Here is a 15,125-nt window from a genome sequence, read left to right as displayed (position 1 = left end):
GCTTGGACAAGTGATCGCCAGTTCCTTCGTTCTCTAGCCAATGATGTCACCGGAGCAGGCAGTCTCATCTCCCTTTGCCAGTGGTGTCTTTTATGACTGTGTGTCAGTGGTGTTCTTATGGACTCTTGATGGCGCAGTTAGTGTGCTGAGCCAAGCGTGTTTAACCGTGGTATGGCAGAGAACCGCGTCTCTGTGTAAAGCTCGCCTGGCAGTTCTGCAGGGCAGAGGGGGCAGAGTCGGAGCCCTCCAGCTGGGCTTCGTGAGGCTGAGAGGAGATTGCCCAGCTCACGGGAAACTCACAACTGTGCGCTTCTCAAATCTCCTCACTATGCATATCCTTAAGGATGGCTGTCACTTAAACCCGTGTGCTAGATGTGTTCAGTATTCAAATGGAAGCAGGATGAAGGGCCTGTCTGTGCATCTGCATTTCTACCTTTTCCCCTGGCATGCAGAACAGTGGCTTCAAGACTCAGCTTGCTCCACGGCATGGCTCTTGCGTGCATATATACTGCTGTCCGTGGAACCAACACTAGAGTTGGGCATGGCTGTTGGAAAGAAATGGCTGCTGTATTGCCTTATGCCTTGCTTACGCTTCTTGGGCCCAAGTCATTTAGCTGCTTAATTGATTTACAGTATCTTGGGCCCAACTGAGACGTCTGTAGGTTCTTTACTTCCACAGGTACAAAACGTGGCTCCACAGGTAGGTGGCTTCTTACAGTGGAGTAGATCGCAATCACGTTTGCATTCAAGCTGTGGCAGCAGTTGAGATGTTTTTGGGTGGCGCTGACTGAAATTTCTGGCCATAAGATTTTTTTTCATTAAACCCTCTGTCTGCTGTTCGTTAAAAGCCCCAGAAATCACTGTGATTAAGCTGTTGCTGGATGGAAAACCAAGTTTTAAACTGGGCAAATGGGTTTCTTCCCCCCCCCCCATTGGGTGAGGGCCTCATAAAAGTCTGCAAAAATAGTAGGAAAGCAACTTAAAGAACAAAAGGTTTTTAAAACTTTGGCCGATTGTATATTTTGACTATCTGCATGCTTAAAATAATACTAGCTTCCATTCAGTCTCATGAAAGTTAACATACAGAAATAAAATTCCATTTCTAATAACCTATATAACAAATAGATTCTTTTGAACTATGGTGCTGGAGAAGACTCTTGAGAGTCCCTTGGACTGCAAGAAGATCAAACCAGTCAATCCTAAAAGAAATCAACCCTGACTGTTCCCTGGAAGGCCAGATAACGAAACTGAAGCTCAAATACTTTGGCCACCCAATGAGAAGGGAGCCCTCACTGGAGAAGACCCTGATGCTGGGAAAGACTGAAGGTTCAAAGAAGACGGGGACGGCAAAGGATCAGATGGTTAGACAGTGTCAATGATGCAACGAACATGAAATTGAGCCAACTTCAGAGGACAGCAGAAGACAGGAGGGCCTTGCGGGACTTGGTCCATGGGGTCGCAAAGAGTCGGACTCGACTGTGCGACTGAACAACAAATATAACAAATTATAGTTTAATCCTTTAGAAAGTCTTGTTAGTGTTATTGAGAATTGGAAAGCCCCCTTACCCATATCCTAACATCAATGTATTCTAGCCTCCTTCTCCTCCTCCTCTTTTCTGTTTATGGAGTGCTTAAGAAGAGTCACCTTCACAATGCTTATAGCTTCAGTAGCAAAAATAGTGTTTGCTACTGTTTTTCCTGCTTTTAAAAAAGGCTAGAATAGAAAGTCTTTGTGGGCTGGCATCCTCTTGTTTTTTGGAGGTGGGTGGGAGGTTCCCCACATAACCCTGGGGTAGTCATACACAGTGCGTAGTGTTAAAAGAAACTCTCCTTTACTTCTCTGCCCACCAGGTACCTGGACGGTGAGGCCTGAATTGAACAGTAGCTTCTTCGGCCTATTGCTCTTGCAGCCTTCTTCAACTCCTGCTTTCTGTTGCCCTGCAGGCAGAATGTCCACCTGGCAGTTCACGCTGAAAACTTCAAGTCTGAAATTGTGGACGTAAAGAAGATGAGAGACATCTGGTCGTGGATTCCCGAACGCTTTGCGCTTTGCCAGCCCCTGTTAGTGTATACCACCTTGGAACACGGCTGCAGCTTGAGCAGGTGAATAGCCTTAAGTAAACCTAAACAGGAATTTGTGGTATAGAAGGCCATAAGACGATTGTAGGTGGCTAGTAAGCCCTTCCTCGGGTGCCCTGGTGGCATGAGTGCAGGGGTCATTTCGTAGAAAAAGAGCTAGGGGGACTCATTAGCATAACTCATTAGCATATGCCACCCCCCCTGACATCACTGGAAGTGTGTCATAAGGCCACACCCCCTGACATCACCAGAAGTGTGTCATAAGGCCACACACCCCGCCCCCAACGGTACCGGCCGCCACCGCCGGCCTTGCAGCTCCACTGCCGAGCCCAATGAGGGGCCCGGTGGTGGACCTGCAAGGCCGGCGGGAGTGCAAGGAAGCCCGGCGAAGGCCCTCCCTGGCCCCAGGCAGGCAGGGGTGGGGAGAGGCAGGGAGGAAGCAACTTACCCTGGAACTGCGATCCCCCGCGATCCCCCCCCCCCGAAATGACCTCTGCATGAGTGCTTTATTCTTAGCAGCATCTTTATCTAAGACCAAAACTAGACATTACGGTTCACATCAGTTGGGACATAGGTGCTCAACCAGACTTACTGTTCACACATAACAACTTGTATCAAGGAGTGGTTTCCAGCTTTCCTCGTGTCACACAAAATGGCCACAGCCCCTCCCCCCCAGTGTTCCGGAGTCCAACGGAGCATTTTTATTTATTTTATTTATTTATTTTATTTCATTTATACCCTGCCCTCCCCGCACGCGGGCTCAGGGCAGCTTACAAAACACCGAGGTGTAATACAACACCACAAGTTAAAAAGAATTAAGGCACGCAGTGCAATAAAATACAGTTAAAACAGTTTAAACACAGTGGACAACTCCCAGGATCCATCGTGACTAATATGCTCACTCCCTATTGTACATCACATTGGGGTCAATGAGAGGGGTGCCATGGGCCACGATGTTCAGGTGGCCAATCAGCCCAACCTGGCGGTACTGCTCTGCGATCGCCCATTGGTGGTGGCAGCAGCGACTCCTATTCGAAAGCCTGGTGGAAGAGCTCCGTCTTACAGGCCCTGTGAAACTGTAACAGGTCCCGCAGGGCCCTGATCTCCTCTGGGAGCTCATTCCACCAGATAGGAGCCACCACCGAAAAGGACCTAGCCCTTGTGGCAACAAGCCTGGCTTCCTTAGGGCCTGGTGTCACTAGGCGGTGTTGTGACCCCGACCGAAGTGCTCTTTGGGGCCTGTATGGGGAAAGGCGGTCCTTCAGGTATGCCGGACCCTGGCCATGTAGGGCTTTTACAAGTTGTTACATGTGACAGCCAGTCTGGTCAGGCACCCATGTCCAGTTTGGTGTAGTGGTTAAGTGCGCAGACTCTAATCTGGGAGAACCGGGTTTGATTCCCCACTCCTCCACTTGCACCTGCTGATGTGACCTTGGGTCAGTCACAAGCTCTGGCACAGCTGTCCTTGAAAAAGAGCAGTTTGTGTCAGAGTTCTCTCAGCCCCATCCACCTCACAGGGTGTCTGTTGTGGGGAGGGGAAGGGGAAGGAGTTTGTAAGCCGCTCTGAGACTCCAAGTGAAGGGCGGGGCATAAATCCAATCTCCTCTTCTTCTAATTCATGTCACATGTTTTGCTCTAACACAGCCAGTTTGGGCTGCATTACCACAAGCATAGAATTTGGGCTGGTTTTACACTGAACCTGTCAGTTTGGTCCCCACTGTCCTGTGATCTGGCCTCGTCCATAGAACCCTGCTGCACAAACCAACTTCTATAACTGACTGGAGGCGAGAAGGGCAGGCTGGAGAGAAGTAGGGAAGAAAACGCACAATTTTTCTGTGGGAGGCGGGAACTGAAGAGCATGGTTTCCTCAATAGTGCAGGAAGGCAGGTGAGCACTACAAAATGTGGGTGAACAACACCATTAAGCACAATCACAACATTATGCGATTGTACAGGGGTACTGTGTTTAACTTGCAGTGTTGTCTTGTAGCATGAGTGCTAGATGCAGGGCTATTTTGGGGCAGGAACGCACAGGAACGGAGTTCCAGCTGGCTCCCAAGTTGGCCACGCCCAGCAGGAACTCGTTAGCATAATAGGCCACACCCAACAGCAGAAACTCATTAGGATTGGCTACATTAGGGGTGTGTGGCCTAACATGCAAATGGTGTGGCCTAATATGTGAATGAGCTGTGCTGTCAGGGGTGTGGCCTAATATGCTAATGGGTTCCTGCTGTACTGTGTAGTGTAGTGGGCTAAGACTAAGGTGAGAATGGGGAAATCCCTTGTGCAAACCTCACTGGGTGACCCTAAGCAAGCCCTGCCCTCAGCAGCTGCCAGTAATATGGGGCTCGTGATGATACTGACTCATGATGTTAGAAGGATCATATGTGGACAATAAGAACATAAGAGATGCCAATGTTGGATCAGGCCAAAGGCCCATCCAGTCCAACACTCTGTGTCACACAGTGGCCAGAAATACCAGGTGCCATCAGGAGGTCCACCAGTGGGGCCAGGACATTAGAAGCCCTCCCACTGTTGACCCCCCCCCAAGCACCAAGATGACAGAGCATCACTTGCCCCAGAGCCCCTATCTATACCTTGTGGCTAATAGCCACTGATGGACCTCTGCTCCATATGGTTATCTAATTCCCTTTTGAAGCCGTCCATCCTTGTAGCTGCCACCACTTCCTGCGGCGGTGAATCCCATGTGTTAATCACTCTTTGGGTAAAGGACTTCCTTTTATCCGTTCTAACCCGACTGCTCAGCAATTTCATGGAGTGCCTATGAGTTCTTGTATTGTGAGAAAGGGAGAAAAGTACCTCTTTCTCTACCTGCTCTATCCCATGCATAATCTTATAAACCCCAATCATGTCACCCCTCAGTCGTCGTTTCTCCAAGCTAAAGAGCCCCAAGCGCCTTAACCTTTCCTCATGGGGAAAGTGTCCCAACCCTTTTATCATTCGAGTTGCCCTTTTCTGCACTTTTTCCAAAGCTATAATATCCTTTTTAAGGTGTGGTGACCAGAACTGCACACAATGTATCTGGCTGTGCAAGTGGTGCTTTCTGTAAGTGCCAAGTGCCGTGTGAAAAGTTTATTGGGAGGCAGTCTGTTTTGATCATGGCTGGGTTCTTAAAAAGTTTAGCTGTCTCTGGTTTGCTAATCCCATTCCAGTTCGGGGAGAAAAATCCTTGAACGAAGCCAGCTCCTTGGAATTAGAATCCTTCCCCCCTTCCCCCTGGGTGTTGCACAGTAGATGGTGATACAAGTCAAACAATGACAGCAGTGACTGGGGGGGGGGGGGAATCATGACTATTATGTCTTAAGAAAGCTGAGGCTTGAATGTCCCATGCCTGAGGATGGGCTCTTAAGTTTGCAGCCACAATGCTATCTGAACCCAGGTTCAGTCCTCAACATCGACCAGGTAGCTCTCTAGAGAGCTGCTACCAGGGCTATTTGGGGGCAGGAACGCACAGGAACGGAGTTCCGGCTGGCTCCCAAGTTGGCCACACCCAGCAGGAAAATATTAGCATAATAGGCCACACCCAACAGCAGAAACTCATTAGGATTGGCTACATTAGGGGTGTGTGGCCTAACATGCAAAGGAGTTCCTGCTACAAAAAAGCTTTGGGTTTTGACAACAAACAAGGTGAACAGAATAAGAGGCAAAAGGTGGGTGTGGCTGGATGACCACACTTCTGGTAACATGGGGGTGCGGTTCAGTATAAGGCAACTTCGTGTGTCCATGCTCCACCACCCGACAGAGGTTGTGATTCTGTGTGGGTTACTGCATCCTCAGTACTTGGTCTACCAGGAAGCAGAAGGTAAGCCGTGACATGAAAGAACGTGTTGTGGAGCGTCCGTGCCCTCAAAGAGAATGTTACAGTAGTTAAGATAATAAGCATCGGAGTGTTTCCACTAAGGAGGCCTGTTCTCCCGTATCAGGTTCTTTTCGCACTGCGAGGGACACGAGCCGACTCTCCTCCTGATTAAGACGACCGCCCAAGAGGTGAGTCAGTAGGACAAGTACCGGCCGTGATTAAACAGCAATATGTCATTTCGCAGCAGTATTAACTACAGCTATTGCTTTGGTGGTTGTATCCACCTTGCGGAGAAGAAATCCCTGCTGCAGTCATGTGTTTTGCACAGATATCCTCTCTGCTTTTAGGACCTTACCTTTTGCCCCTTGCCATGTCCACGAATGGAGCTGCGGTGGCTCGAGTGGTTAAGACGCTGAACTGCAGGCTGTGGAAGGTCGGTAGTTCGGCAGTTCGAGACCTGGGTGCCGCATGACGGAGTGAGCTCCCATCTCTAGTTCCAGCTCCTGCCAACCTAGCAGTTCGAAAGCAAGAAATTGCAAGTAGATAAATAGGGACCACTTCGGTGGGAAGGTAAAAGCGTTCCGTGCACCTTGGTGTTTCGTCATGCTGGCCACATGACCACGGAAATGTCTTCGGACAGCGCTGGCTCTTCGGCTTTGAAACGGAGATGAGCACCGCAACCCTAGAGTCGGATTCGACTGGCTTTTGAGCAAGGGAACCTTTACCTTTACTATGTCCACGAAACAATCTGTACCTTGAAATGCGATTCTCCAGGTTCTAAACAACATTGGCTGTTTTGGCTTCCATTGTTTACTCTTCGCACTGCAGGATTTGGGGAGACAATTGGGAGGCCTTTTACTGCTTTCTGACAAGCGTGACCCCCCATGCGTTTGCAGTAGGCATATGAATGCTTCAGCTGTGTGGGTGGACCTAATGCCATGGACCGCTGCCCCATTATTGTTACCCTGCCTTCCAACAGCATAATGATTGGGGCCCAAAAAAGTCCGTACAAGCTGCGGAAGAGAAGGGGAAAGGAGAAGTAAAGGCTGAAGGACTCTGAATTGTGCCTTTGAGACTTTTGTTATGGGATGATTGGGGGTACTGTTGCTAGACAGTTAAATCTAAGCTTTAAAGAAAAAGTGCTATAAATGTTTGACTCAGTTTATAAAGGGATCAGTGATGGGAAGTCTTGATGTACCTAAGCTAGTTGTAGGATCTCCTCTCTTGGGGTTTTAGTTAGTAGTGGACTTCTTTACTTTATCCCGTATATGTAGTTCCCCCTCCCTTTTCTTCTGTTGTAGTTTTTTGTCGTGATAAAAAAAATAATAAAAAATCCCCTCCGGGGGCTCAAAAAATAAAAAAAACCCATAATGATTGGGTAGGAGAGGACCCGTAAGGTGGGACCAGTCCCTTTGACTGCATTATTCAAGGATATACCACAGCTGCCTTCACAGGTGTACCACAGCAGCACAAGATTACGTGAGAACCTGGTTCCCATTCCGCTGCAGGGATGCTTGGGGAGGGAGCAGAGGCATCGTTTTCTAGCAGCAGCTCCTGCTTAAACAGTGCCTGACCAGCCCAAACAAAGGGAAGGGTATACTGACTACAGACATAAATTGTTTCTGGCCTTGAAGTATTGAGATATATGTCTAGGTTGAGGTAGCAAGCAGTTACTAGATCTAGATCAGTATGATCATGTGTAAGTCTTAGCTGTCATGCTAAGTGGTTAAAGCAATTACAGCCAGGTGTTAAACTACCAGGTGTTGCTCTTCAAGCATTGTTAGAGTAGGAAATTAGTTTATCCTGTTAGTGATTGGCTGGGGTTAGTATCTAAGCTATCAGCTTGATAAGCTGGGTGGGGGACTTAGTTCTCTCCAACGAAGGTATGTTATGCTGTAAGACAATCTGTATATCTCTGTGTAAATATTCACCATTATCTCTAAGTAAACTTTATGCACCTTCATCACCAGTTGGTCTCCAGCTTCTTCTTTACTGCACCCAATATGAAGGACCATTTCATACAGTGCATGAAGGCAAACCTGGGTTTGCCCCCGGGTTTATACTCAACAGGGGAGCCACAGCCACCCCACAGCTTTTAGACTAGTGCATTTATACCTAAAGCCTCTTTGATATGCACCCAAAAATGCAGTATGAAAAAATGGATCTTGATCTTTGTGATAAGTCTTGGAATGCTTGAACATCTCTTCTCTCCAAAAGTTGGCTGTTCACTGTTTACCCACTCTAGGTCTGCGGTGCTTACTTATCGACAGACTGGAATGAACGCAAGCGAGGAGGAGGAAAGCTGAGTTTCTTCGGGACGGGGGAATGCTTTGTGTTCAGGGTAAGCAGCACTGGTGCCATTCCCTTCCGTCTGATCGGGGATGAGTCTTTTTTGCTGGCCCACCTACAAAGCTAGACTTCCTGAATGGGTCCCGATGCAGCCCTGATGCCTTGATCCCGAGTTGGGTCATCTTGCCAGGAAGAAGGATCGCCAAGGGCTTCTTGTTTGGCTTCACGGATCTCGAAAGCATGGTGTTAATACAGTGCTATGCCAAGGAGCTGCGGTGGCTCAAGTGGTTAAGACGCTGAACTGCAGGCTGTGGAAGGTCGGTAGTTCAGCCGTTCGAGACCCGAGTGTGCCGCATGACGGAGTGAGCTCCCGTCTCTCATTCCAGCTCCTGCCAACCTAGCAGTTCAAAAGCAAGAAATTGTAAGTAGATAAATAGGTGCCACTTTGGTGGGAAGGTGACAGCGTTCCGTGCGCCTTGGTGTTTAGTCATGCCGGCCACATGACCACGGAAACGTCTTCAGACAGCACTGGCTCTTCGGCTTTGAAACGGAGATGAGCACCGCAACCCTAGAGTCGGACTCGACTGGCTTTCGAGCAAGGAAACCTTTACCTTTACTTTATGCCAAGGCAGGTCTCCCTAAAGAGACAAGAAGCCCTGTCCCACTTAATTTATTCGGGGGCCCTTCTGCGACTTGGCAGCCCTGGGACAAAGCAGCTGGTCTCTTGACTCTGGACCAGGTTTCATCCTACCAGCTTTTCAACTGGCCACTGAGAATTAGGCTGGGCTGGGGGTCGGTTGGTGGGTTGGAGGCTCCAGTGAGGAGGGGAATGGAAAGACCCAACCCTCAGTGTCAAAATAAGTGAAGTCTGCAGTTGAAGTTCGGTTCTTTGGACTGTTCTGTGCTTCTAGACAGTCTTGTTTTAAACCTTACCAATTTAAGCACACTAATAGCACAAAACTGGGCGATATCTGGTTAGTCAAGGCAGGATGTACATTTTCTATTAATCCCTGCCCTCTCCTCGCCCTCCGTTGTGGAACTCGTCCCTTGTTCTGAATGTGATTTACCCGAATCCAGAAAAAGAGTATCATTAAAAGAGCATTTACAGGTTTTTCCTTTTGGTTACACTGTTGACTCTCTGGCTTGAGGAGCTCTGTTGTCATGCTGTGGGAAGAAATGTCTGTCTCATCATTGTATGCCCCACTTTCTCTGTGGTCGTGTACTTTGGTTGTTTTCAAATCCGGGCAAGGAGCTGGGAGCCTTTGTCCGGGGTGGGCCTTGCCCAGGTATCAAACAGGTGAATCCCTATAGCATGAAGAGGGTCTTGCCACCAAAGCATGTAAATAGCAATCTTGGGTTTCGAGGCAATGTTAAGAAAGATGCTGTATAATGTTGTCATGTATCCCTAAAGCTTTTCTCCTGGAAGTGTGGGGTGTGTTCGTCTTCAGGGAGGTCAGTCGGACTGCACTACAGGCTGTGCAGTGAGCAGTCTGACACCTGTTACATTGGTGGCTGTCTCCATCCGGTCAGTGGATGAGGTCCATTGGGTGCCCCCATGCAAACTACAGACCACGAATATATTGTTAGTCCATTGTCTTTGAGTAACTGTAAATCGCTCTGAGCCCGCATGAGTGGGAAAAAGCGATCAATAAATTGAAATAATAATAATAATTATTATTATTATTAATAATAATAATATACGTTTAATAAACTTGCCCCTCTTTCTAGCAACTGTCCTTTGTCAGTTGCCATACGATGTGCAACTTGTGCCAGTTCTGCTGTCTGATTTTTCTCAGAACCAATCATGTCCTCACATTGGTGGGGCCCCACAAGCTCACCGTTCATCAGAGCTGCAGGTCAAACCAACAATTAGCTCTAACCTCATCTCCTCTCTCCAGCTGGTGCCCGAAGTGGAGCGCTACGACTGGGTGGTAATCAAGCACCCGGAGCTAGCCATGTCTGGGCTCGAACAAGGAGCGGGCGCTCCTCAGGCAGCCGACCCTCCGCCCTCCTCTGCCGGTGCTCCCTCCGACCCTTCGGGCCGCCTCTCCCCCTTCCTTTCCGCCCGGCACTTCAACCTGCCTTCCAAAGCCGCCTCCATGTTCATGGCTGGGGACAGAGAATGCATCATCATAGGTAGGTCCAAGTATTTCTGCTGTTGCTTGTTGCGCGAACTTGTGCCCGGTTTGTATTTCTACACAATTGCGCCGCATGAGAACGCATAGCTTTTCTAAGTCTGTCTGAAACCGTTCACTAAATGGACTTCCCAAGGGGGAGGGCTTCCCAATAGGGCTAAAGGAGGCTGTTAAGAACATAAGAGATGCCAATGTTGGATCAGGCCAAAGGCCCATCCAGTCTGCATCAGGAGGTCCACCAGTGGGGCCAGGACATTAGAAGCCCTCCCACTGTTGTAACCCAGTGGTTGTCATACTGGCCAGTATCTATAAGGGCATGGGGGGGGGAAATCCCAGTTTTCTGTAAATCCGTGAAAAATGATCTAATTGGCGTTGATCTGCGGGGGCGGGGCACAGTGTTCCCTCTAAGCTGTGGAGTCCTGTGAGCAAAAATTCCACTTTGTGAGCTACTGGCATTAGAGTTGTGAGCAAGTTATTTGGCTACTGCATCAATTAGTTTGCTCTGGAGCCATCTTTCCTGAGCTAAGACAAAAACGTGTGAGCCGGAGGCTAAAAAACGGTGAGCCAGCTCACACTAACTCAGCTTAGAGGGAGCACTGGCGGGGGGTGAGCTTCAGAGTGAAGTTCCAGGAGGTGTTGTCTTTGCATGGATGGGCATTCTGCCTCTGTGGAGAAGGAAGAAGTAAGCACACCTGCTCAGCATCGGATCCCCCCCATCAGTTCGAGGCAAGTGGTGCAGCAAGCAGCCGATGGAAGCGATTCCTGGTTTTGTCAGTTTATTTTTGTACATCCCACCTTCCTTCTGCAGAATGTGAGGCACCGTGTGTAGAATTCCTGAGCAGTCAGCTGTCCGGCCAGTGTGGAGTAGAGACTTGGGAGACCCAGGGCTGAATTCACGTTTGGAGCCATAGCGTCACGATGGCGCTGGCGGGCCAGGCAGGGCACGGAAGTCCGAAACACAGTCCGAGGTCCAGGCGCCAGAGCAGGCAGAGAAAAGCGAGCAAAGTGCAAAACACCAAGTCAAAACGTAGCCCAGGGTCACCGGAGGTTGTATCAAAGAGTTCAGAAGTCGTCAGAAGTCAGGGTACACAGTTTGTAGGCGGGGAGCCGGAGAGAAACGAGGTCACACAAACCAGAGTCAGGAGCCGGGAAGTCAGTATGAAAACCAGGAGACAGGAACGCAGGATCCGGGGTGCAGCGAGTCGTCCAAGAGACTAGTTGCCAACACGAATTGTGGATCTGAGAGAGCCGCCTAATGAGCCTGTTCCACTTGTTAGCCAATTACCGGCCACTAACAGGGTCCTGGCTCTGGTCAGTGCTCTGGGCTTAGAGGGCGCCGACCTCGCATGCGCGCCTCCTCACGCCGGGTTGCCATGTTCCGTTGCCTCTGCTCTCGCAAGCGAGCCACCGGTGGAGGTGAATCAGGAGGCGTGGTGCTTGTGCTTGGCTCTGCCGGTGCGGCTCCAGGTGCAAACTCTCCTGTTGACTGGGGCTCATCCTCCTCAGGACTCCTCAGGTCCGGCGATTCAAGGGGTGCAGGGAACTCAGCCTCGGACGTTGAGGGTGCTGAATCCCCTGGGTCATGGTCCACGGGCCCGAGCTGCACGGTGGGCATGACACACAGAAGCTCGCCGGGTGACTTTGGGCCACTCGCACTCTCTCAGCCTAACCTACCTCGCAGGGTTGTTGTGCGGATAAAATGGAGGAGAGGAGGATGTTGTCAGCTGCTTGGGCTTCCCGTTGTAGAGAAAGGTGAAATATAAATGGGGGGGGGGAAGATAAACTTCAGGAAAGCCACCGCATGATATGCCCTTGGACTGGGAATCTGGCGTTCTTTAAAAAGACCTGCCAATTGGGTATTGTAAGCTGCAAATTATGTGGTAGTAATCTTGTCAATCAATATATTATGGGCATGGACCAACAGAACAAAAAGTATATTAACAGAGCAATTATAAGACTAACTATGGATGGATGGAGATAGTCTTCCATATAGATATATATATAGATAGTCTTCCGTTAAGAGAGAGAAAAGCAAATATGTGTCACTAAATCAACATAACGGCAAGGCACAAATTCAGGCACAAAATGAATGTCTCGAGATAATAACATAAGAACATAAGAGACGCCAATGTTGGATCAGGCCAAAGGCCCATCCAGTCCAACACTCTGTATCACACAGTGGCCAGAAATACCAGGTGCCATCAGGAGGTCCACCAGTGGGGCCAGGACATTAGAAGCCCTCCCACTGTTGACCCCCCCCCAAGCACCAAGATGACAGAGCATCACTTGCCCCAGAGCCCCTATCTATACCTTGTGGCTAATACCCACTGATGGACCTCTGCTCCATATGCTTATCTAATTCCCTTTTGAAGCCGTCCATGCTTGTAGCCGCCACCACTTCCTGTGGCAGTGAATTCCAAGTGTTAATCACTCTTTGGGTGAAGAAGGACTTCCTTTTATCTGTTCTAACCCGACCGCTCAGCAATTTCATGGAGTGCCCACGAGTTCTTGTATTGTGAGAAAAGGGAGAAAAGGACCTCTTTCTCTACCTGTTCTTTCCCATGCATAATCTTATAAACCTCAATCATGTCACCCCTCAGCCGTTGTTTCTCCAAGCTAAAGAGCCCCAAGCGCTTTAACCTTTCCTCATAGGGAAAGTGTTCCAACCCTTTGATCCTTCGAGTTGCCCTTTTCTGCACTTTTCCCAAAGCTATAATATCCTTTTTAAGGTGTGGTGACCAGAACTGCACACAGTATTCCAAATGAGGTCGCACCATTGATGGTCAAAGTAGTGCCACTTCAGATGAAGCGAGGCCCTCAGTTTAGCAGAGCTTCTTTCTTCTAACCATCAACTCTGGTCTCCTCTCCATAGGTGGTGGTGACGGGCAGGCTTTCTACATAGATGCCGATCTGAACCATGGAAGAACCAGCCATTGCAATACTTTCAACAACCAGCCACTGTGCTCCGAAAGCTTCCAGATAGCAGTCCTGGAGGTCTGGGGCTTCATCGACACCATGAGCGGCTGAGGCAGCTGCCTCCGTTCAAAACTCCTGGCTCTTGGGGAATCTTGGGATCTTGAGCACAGTTCCAGTTGCAAGAGTCGAGCTGATACCTGAGCACACAAAATTAGCGGGCTCCTTGTAATTCAGAGATCTGGAGGTTCTCTTGAGGAGCGCCCTTCCATGCAGGGCTCCGTCGTCCTTGCTGTCAATTTCTTCGGATGCGATTTCTGTTGGACTCAGTGGGTTTGTGCAGCCCATTAACTTTTTCGTGTCTCAATCTGGATACATATCAAGATATTTATGGTGGCGAGGCAGTGAGCTCTTGTATCCCCGTGTTGGCGCATAGTCATGTTGGATCTGTCTGCTAAATGCAGCTCAGCCTCTGACAGGCTACGTGAGCTTCTGATTCTGGCAAGTATTTGTAGGCATCGAGGGGTGGAAGCATTGTACTCTGCAGAAAGCTTCAGGTTTCTACCAGGATCAAAACCCTGAAGGAAGCTGTGTGGGACATGAAGTGATGATTATTTATTTTTTTCCAACCACATCGCATAGCATGCCAACCCAGAGGAGATCCCCTAACACTCAGGAGTAGCTTTTCTGGGGCTGAAATGGGACGGTCGGGAACATGTGCGCACCCTGCTCAGTGTATGCGGGAAAACTCTGCACATGCTGCTTGAGGTCTTCTAGGTTCTGTTCCTTGAAAAGAAATCTCTTAGGCAGTTCCATGGTAGCTGAAAGAAGTTGAGGATTATTCAGGTACGCTTGCCTCCCATAGCTCTCCAGTCCTGCCGATGGCTTCTGATGTGACGCAGAATGATCCCTAATGTGGCCTGGCGTTCTTATTTACCTATGATTTTAGGTAGTAGTTTGGAGCAGCTCTAGGTGTTCAAAGAAACACCCCACACTCCCCCAGCCGTGGAGCTGCTGCATTGGATTTGTAACTGGAAGAAAGGTAGGTGGAGCTTGCAAAAGCATGAGAAACCATTGACTTGGGTTTTTGAGCACAGTCTTCAAAGTTCAAGCCACTGCAGCTGGCTGCAAAGGTGTTTAAAACACACTGGCCTCTGTCTTGCCTGCAAATAGGGCTAACTCCTTCCATAGACTCTAGGGGGTGCTGTTTTACTGGCAGGCTGTCTTGGTCTCCAGCAGCCCTTGCAGGATCCTTTACCTTTTCCATGCAGGTGGCCATCAGATGAGCAAAAAGTTTTCAATGTAGCCAGCATCTCTGCATCTGCAGTAAAGTGGAGAGCTTAAAGGTTTCGCATTCTCTGTGTCAAACTGTGTCACATATTCTGGATAGAGTGCAAACCTTGTTTAAAGATGGAAATGGAGATGAGACCTGACAGCTCCAGGAACATTTAAAAGAAGCTATTTAGTGTCACAGTCCAGTCCTCTATCCCAACACCGCCTCCTAATGTGCCTTGGTTAGGGGGGGTGCTGTGGGTGAAGAGAAAACGTTGTGTGATACCCTATCTCCGAAGACCAGTCATTTGTGACAGTTGGTAAAGACTTATCTGTGGTAGTCTTGCCATTCTTCCTTGACATGTTAGGAGCAGTTCTAGAATATCCTGATGCGGTGAACTATACTTATCAAGTAGAAATCCCAGCAAATCATGCCTAGCAATTCTTGGGCCTGGCACCAGGTCACCGTGTTCCTCCAGAGCACAATGCCCATTTTTCAGCTGCTACTGCACTGTGAAAGACTAAAATGGATATTCATCCAATGTTATGGGAAGCAGGAGTAAGAAAATCATGGCTGGCATACAGCCTACCTGCTTGGAGATGGGCTTGTGATGCCGC

At 49.1% G+C, this 15,125-nt stretch overlaps 1 protein-coding gene across 2 annotated transcripts in view; it reads left to right on the top strand.

Annotated features, from left to right (window-relative positions):
* Window positions 1-13,880, top strand: part of TBC1D24 (TBC1 domain family member 24) — a 35,959-nt gene extending 22,079 nt beyond the window's left edge. For both annotated transcript variants that reach the window (XM_015410589.1, XM_015410590.1), the window contains exons 4-8: window positions 1,945-2,103; window positions 6,023-6,086; window positions 8,144-8,239; window positions 10,086-10,323; window positions 13,195-13,880. In XM_015410589.1, the coding sequence (XP_015266075.1) occupies window positions 1,945-2,103; window positions 6,023-6,086; window positions 8,144-8,239; window positions 10,086-10,323; window positions 13,195-13,349 (712 nt within the window). In that variant the 3' untranslated portion in view covers window positions 13,350-13,880. The remainder of the gene's footprint in view (window positions 1-1,944; window positions 2,104-6,022; window positions 6,087-8,143; window positions 8,240-10,085; window positions 10,324-13,194) is intronic.
* Window positions 13,881-15,125: the final 1,245 nt, after the last annotated feature.

The sequence above is a fragment of the Gekko japonicus genome, unplaced genomic scaffold (genome assembly GCF_001447785.1).
Source record: "Gekko japonicus isolate JY-2015 unplaced genomic scaffold, Gekko_japonicus_V1.1 scaffold3789, whole genome shotgun sequence".
Lineage (NCBI taxonomy): Eukaryota > Metazoa > Chordata > Lepidosauria > Squamata > Gekkonidae > Gekko > Gekko japonicus.
The sequence above is the reverse complement of the archived record's forward strand: the minus strand, read 5'-3'. Positions and strand labels throughout refer to the sequence as shown.